Here is a 6,163-nt window from a genome sequence, read left to right as displayed (position 1 = left end):
TAAATCGACCAATAAAATTCCACAATATATCGTGAATATATCGTAAGCAGCAAAGGATACAATAATCACCACTGTTACATGACTTCCATTCAAGAGAAGTGGCTGACCTTGACTGTATGACATCGGTTACACGCTAATTCTGGCTTCAGCTCAGTCCATTCGAGTTTTGACTGATGCCAGAATGATGGAAAATGGACACGGTTAGACGATCAGTCCAGACTGATAACAGACTAATAAAATTACGACAATAGACATCTGTTACACGCTAATTCTGGCGTCAGTTCAGTCCATCATTCCATTGTTGCATGGACGGTGACCGGTGACTGACGCGTTTACTCCAATGAAGGTGTAATTAGTGACAGAGAAAAATGCCAGCAAATTGCGAACTTCGATTTTCGCGGTTATAGCCCTGTCTCCTATTAGTTTTCTGTCATTCAAAACGGACTGACGAATATTTTCAAAAAAATTAAATTTTCATCAGTCCAGACCATCAGTCCGCGTGTTACACGATAATTCTCCCGTCAGTCTGACCAGACTGATGGACTCAACTGACGCCAGAATTAGCGTGTAACCGATGTCTATCAATAGCTTGCTTGCTTCATCTGAGAAATTTATCTTATAGCCATAACACACTACCGCACCGCACCAAGGTCATTGTGGGACGCACCCATAAGTAAGAGGGAGAAAGAGATATCGCTTTCTCCCGCGGTGCGGTAGTGTGTTATAGCTATTATCAGTGCATCTCATTTTCATATACCTGATTGTGTATGCTTGCATCTCTTTCACTTGCTTTTGCTTGGCCCGTGCCATGAATCAAGTGGATCTGTCATGAGCGGTGGGGGGGAAATGACCGAACAGGACAGAATAGTCTTAAGTATCTTTCAGTAGGAGTAGCAGAGAACGCGTTATTATTGTTTGTCTTCGTCACAGTTTCACTTTTCTATTCTGCACCGTAAATTTTGTATGGTTTATGGTGGGTAGATAACAAATAACCCAGCCAATCATTTTGTCGCATTGCGTATGTTCTGTCCCTCACATCACAGACACGCGTAGATATTAGCTCGTCTATAGAATCCTTAAATTTTTGTAATCTACAACGAAATAAAAGGCTTTCTATTTTTTATTATTTTATAGAATCCTACAGTCTATGACGCTCCCTCTGTTTATGGTTTGTCTTGTTTCGCTTGTTTCTCCCCCCCCTCCTATACTTCACTTTTCAATAAGACCACGCCACGCCTAGTCGTTTAACTCGTTTAGTAGTTAGATACTTGTAGACTTGATTATTCTTATATTTTATTTAATTTGTTTGCATTACTGAAGTACTGCAGTTTGGGGATCAATCGAAGAAAACGAAATTGACATCGTTTGATTAAGAAGTACATCACCAATACAAGGCCTACGAACAAAATGCCGGCCAGCGGCTTCGATTTGTATAACATGCAAGACGCCAGAAATAATTTTGATGCAATGCGACCTACTCCGATTTGTACTGATGCCAATCAGTTTATGGGACAATGTCAGAATATACACATATCGACGAATTGCTACTACGGATACCATGAGCCGAAACGACCACAAATTGAAGCGGCACCCGATTGCGAAATGGTAGAGGCCCCGCGTGATGATGCAAATTCACCGCCACCCAACCACGGTAGAAAACGCAGCGCAGACGCCGGCAATCACCATCAAATCAAGCGACCCCGACCAGGTAGGTTTCTTTTTAATTGACTTGTGAAACCTCATTGAATTGATAATAAAGCTTTAGTACAAGGTTATTAGTAAACAACTAAACAATGTTAAGACTTGGTTAAGACGCTCAATTTGACTACAAAGTATGCATCAATCCAAGGAGGTTTCAGTTTACATTAATATTTTATTTATAATGTATACCAACACGAATTACTGTTGTATTACATTTTACTATAATAATTTATGTTCTGACCTCATCTGTTACATTTAAACAATGCAGCAGGTTGTTGTTTGTCACCATTTATTTCAAGTGGGAAGTCTCTGCATCTCTTGTCATTGTTGGTGGCGCTTACATAAGTATTCATTTTATAAATTTACAGTATTTGTTGCAATTTCAAACCCACTTTCTTTACTTTATATGCCTGTTGAAACTTGAAATAGGCATGGTTTGTCAGGTAATGTGGATACACTTAATACACCTGTTGCATTGACAAATTGTATTGTGTAATTATACTTATTTAAATATTTTGTTTGGCAGGCATTACTTTATACACTGTATAGTTAGAATTTTTATAAAGGTGACCAAATGTAGCTGGTCATGCAAATATTGTCTGTAAAAAAAGGCGCGAAATTCAAATTTTCTACGGGACGATATCCCTTCGCGCCTACATTTTTCAAATTTGCCGCCTTTTTCTACTGACAAGATCTGCTTGACCAAGTATATTAAATAACTCCTCCCGCCAATGGGACAACATAATTTTTTTTAACTATACATAGTATGTTAGATATTAGGGTATTTCTAAAGATTTCTGAACTGTATATTTTACAAGTAGTGCTGCCATCCGTCCAAATTTTTAGTAGTTGGAGCCTATATTGGCCTAATTTTTAAAAGTGGGTTACATCTGGACTGTTATTGTGTCAGCAGTATCTGTATGAACAATTTAATGTTTGCAAAAAGCTGTTATTAAACGCAAATAGCAGCCAATTAATTGCTTGTGATCCACCAAAGGGTCTTGACCCATAGTTTGGGAAATGCTGCACTAGTATGTGTATACTGTATATGTATAATTGTAAAAACTGGTGTCATTAGCTATTAAAGATAAAGCTATTAGCTATTACTTGTTGTTATTGTGAGAAATGTGCTGTTGGATTGAGAATATTAATTATGCATTGTTTAATGTGTACCATTATCATCACATGTAACTGACCACTTGTAATCTTGTCTGCAATGAAATTAATTGATTTGTACTTTTGATCAGTTATGTTGAGTATGTGAAAATTCAGTTAGCTTTATCCTCTAGCATTCCACAATCCTATTACTAGTACAAATTACCTCCAGTCAAGTTTGAATCATTATTATAGATGGTCAAGCAAATCTTGTCAGTAGAAAAAGGCGCGAAATTCAAATTTTCTATGGGATGATATCCTTTCGCGCCTACATTTTTCAAATTTGCCGCCTTTTTCTACTGACAAGATCTGCTTGACCCAGTATAAATGGAACAGTTTAATTCTGTTTTTTAATTCCAATTTTTTTTGTAATATGGTGGGCCTGCTAGAGGTTAAGGGAGTGTGTGTGACTAGACTAGAGTGTATAGTTATCAGAGGCAATGGCCTGCCCTTGGATGGGTTAATTTGCCAGTCAAATAAGTTAAATTTTAAATTATTAGCAATATTCCATACCCAAGCCTAGGACAGGCCAAGGCATTTGTTTGACCAAGAAAAATAATGGAAGTGGTATCCTCGGGCTTCATTCTGGGCACATTCCATCAAACATAAAGCACCTCATGAAAATTTCTGCATCACCAAACTGCCCAGACTGTGGTAAACTAGAAGATATCCAACATGTTCTGATGGAATGTGTCTGCACAAAGGGCTGCTAAGTTACATGAACATGACTTATCTGCACTCCAGAAACAAAGGTGTTTGTAATATCATTCTGGCATCCTCACTATCTGATGAAGCCAGGATGATGTGCAAACTATATTTAAAAATAATGTAGGTAGTAGTTATAATAATAGAATAAGTATTAATAATAATAGATCAATGTTGCATGATCTATTACAGGAGTGACATCGTCACTTCCCAAGGAAACTCCTTTTGTTTTCTCAATAAAGATTTTAAAAAGTTAAAATAAAAACATACAATTTTGGATAACAACCCTGTTATAATGTGGTTTTGTAATCACAATTTTAAATTGTGTGGCATCTGCATTGAACTAATATGAAAAAAAATTCTCAAATATAATTTGAATTATCATTGTATTCAAATCCATAGATTTCCTTATCTTTCCTTTTTTAAATGTTTCATGAAATTTTATATCCACTTAATTTCAATTTCAGTATTGATCGAGTGATTAGGTATTTGTAAGTCTCTATCCGCCTGCCAAACAAAAAGTCCACAAGTCATCCGTTTCCTTAATGATAAACATTGACATAGGTACTAATAGATTGTGAAGAAATTGTCAGTGTTGTAGGTTAATCAGAATGATGAGTATATTCTATATGTACTATCTGTTAGCCTGTTTAATGATTGTCAAAGTTTAATTTAAATGCAATTTTGTCCGGTTATATACCTAACATTCATATGTTTCATTTTGTAAGCCATTTTTGGAGTTAAAGGCTTACAAAGCAGATTATTTAATCTATTATAAATGTTTTTCTAAAATTCCATCATTGCAAAACTAAGTATAGTCACAATTTAGAATGCTACTAATGTATTTAAAATCCAGCTAAAAGTGAAAAGATGATTCACTCTACTCATACTTTACAAATTTGCATTTAAATAACTAAAATAACACATGAAGTGCTTATTAAGATATGTGTAGTTGAAATCGCAACAAAGCTGGATTTGGAGACTACCTGCTGATGCACCTGTGGCACAGTGTGATGAAGTCCGACTTTATTTCAGAGGGTATGGGGCCATCAACTTCCAACTACAACCCATGTTTACTGCGTCCAACCCACAACAACCCAGACATATCTCGTTGTCTCATGGTCCATATGATCTAATCTCTACCAACTCTACCAAATTGTCAACAACCTGGAAAACTATTGATCTAATCTCCACCAACTCTACCAAATTATCAACAACCTGGAAAACAAATATCTAATTCAGAAATATTAATTCTATCTGCAGAGATGCAAAGAGAGAAAAACAATGAACCTGAGACAAATGAGAACATGAAAATGGACAAAAGTAAAGAAGAACTGTTGGAGACCTTATATTGGAATATACATGGAGGGAACTTTATTGATTTATTGCAGTGTTTGTGAAATGTACAAGTGGAATAGTGTGATATTTTTAGTATTAGTTCATAAGTGACTGGGATACTAACTTTAAAAATATAAGTAGTTAAGGTTTTTTCTCATGGATGCATTGACTTAAGTTTTAAGTTTTTCGTAATAAATTCAAAAGGGAAAAGTGAGGCTTTTATTTAAAAAAATAATAAACAAAAAGTTTATTTGTAAATGATGGTTTATTGTTCTAAACATTCAATACTTTTGAAAATACTTGCATATTCTAAAATCATAGAATAATTAATATTAAATAAATGGATAGATTCAAGTCTAACGTTACACGCGATAAAAACAATCGGAAATTCAACGGGATGCTCGAGATTTAATCTGAAAAAGAAGAAATATTATTAATTTCCATTTGTTTCATCTTTCTGTTTCAGATGGAGTGAGAAGATCTAATCTTGTGATATTTACTTTCAGGGCCACTCAAACACGAAGCAAACTGTGAAGTTTGCAGTTTGGGTGTTTGCTCCGTCCTTACATTATATTAACATCACCTTTCTGTTTTTCAGATGACTCTCCCAAATGCAGCCTTGTTGGCGCGCGATCGAGCCCGAGCCATTCTGCATCAGCCTTTAATATAAATACATCAAACTGTTACGTACTTCACTTGACGTACAGATTTATTTTAAGTGTATAACGGCGTATAACTAAATGTTATTGATTGTAGATTTAACTTCAAACTGTTTCTATGCGACTGTGATTATTATGTACCTGATATTTGTTAATACAACATTTATACTGAGATATGTTGTTTTTTTTCTTCATCAAATCACCCTATTTTCTAGATGGTTCATCGTTTCAACAATTAAATTCGCCAATGTAAATATTGTAAACATTGTTTGACTACAGGCTCAGCCGCATATAGTTGAGCAATTCATTAAATTTTGTTGTATTTAACACGTACAAAGTTACATATGTGACACATGCAAAGTTAATAAATCATAGTAAAGTGAAAATGCATCTCAATGTTTCACGTAGGTCAGTTTATTATTTAAGGATAACATAGTTTAAGCACGTGTACAGTGGGGAAGCGATAAATAGGAGTAACTACCTATAAATATGGCAGAACTGCACACGGTATTCGTGACGAAAGACAGACTTCGCAAGGTTATTATAAAATAGATATAGACAATGTTAATCGAGTATACGTAGAGTGGTCGGTAATATTTGATAAA

The 6,163-nt window shown here is 35.2% G+C and overlaps 2 protein-coding genes across 2 annotated transcripts in view; one reads left to right on the top strand and one right to left on the bottom strand.

The window, feature by feature from the left end:
• The first annotated feature begins 1,254 nt into the window (after positions 1–1,254).
• LOC134789390 (uncharacterized) lies at positions 1,255–5,732 on the top strand. Its single transcript, XM_063760021.1, has 2 exons — positions 1,255–1,708; positions 4,825–5,732. Exons 1-2 carry the CDS (start codon positions 1,408–1,410, stop codon positions 4,959–4,961), a joined length of 438 nt encoding a protein of 145 aa, XP_063616091.1. The 5' UTR covers positions 1,255–1,407; the 3' UTR covers positions 4,962–5,732.
• The window catches only part of LOC134806909 (uncharacterized), a 68,777-nt gene continuing 67,759 nt past the window's right edge, over positions 5,146–6,163 (bottom strand). The window contains exon 28 of the mRNA XM_063780333.1: positions 5,146–5,558. Within this exon, the coding sequence (XP_063636403.1) occupies positions 5,463–5,558 (96 nt within the window). The 3' untranslated portion in view covers positions 5,146–5,462. The remainder of the gene's footprint in view (positions 5,559–6,163) is intronic.

Source organism: Cydia splendana, chromosome 3 (genome assembly GCF_910591565.1).
Source record: "Cydia splendana chromosome 3, ilCydSple1.2, whole genome shotgun sequence".
Classification (NCBI taxonomy): domain Eukaryota; kingdom Metazoa; phylum Arthropoda; class Insecta; order Lepidoptera; family Tortricidae; genus Cydia; species Cydia splendana.
The sequence above is the reverse complement of the archived record's forward strand: the minus strand, read 5'-3'. Positions and strand labels throughout refer to the sequence as shown.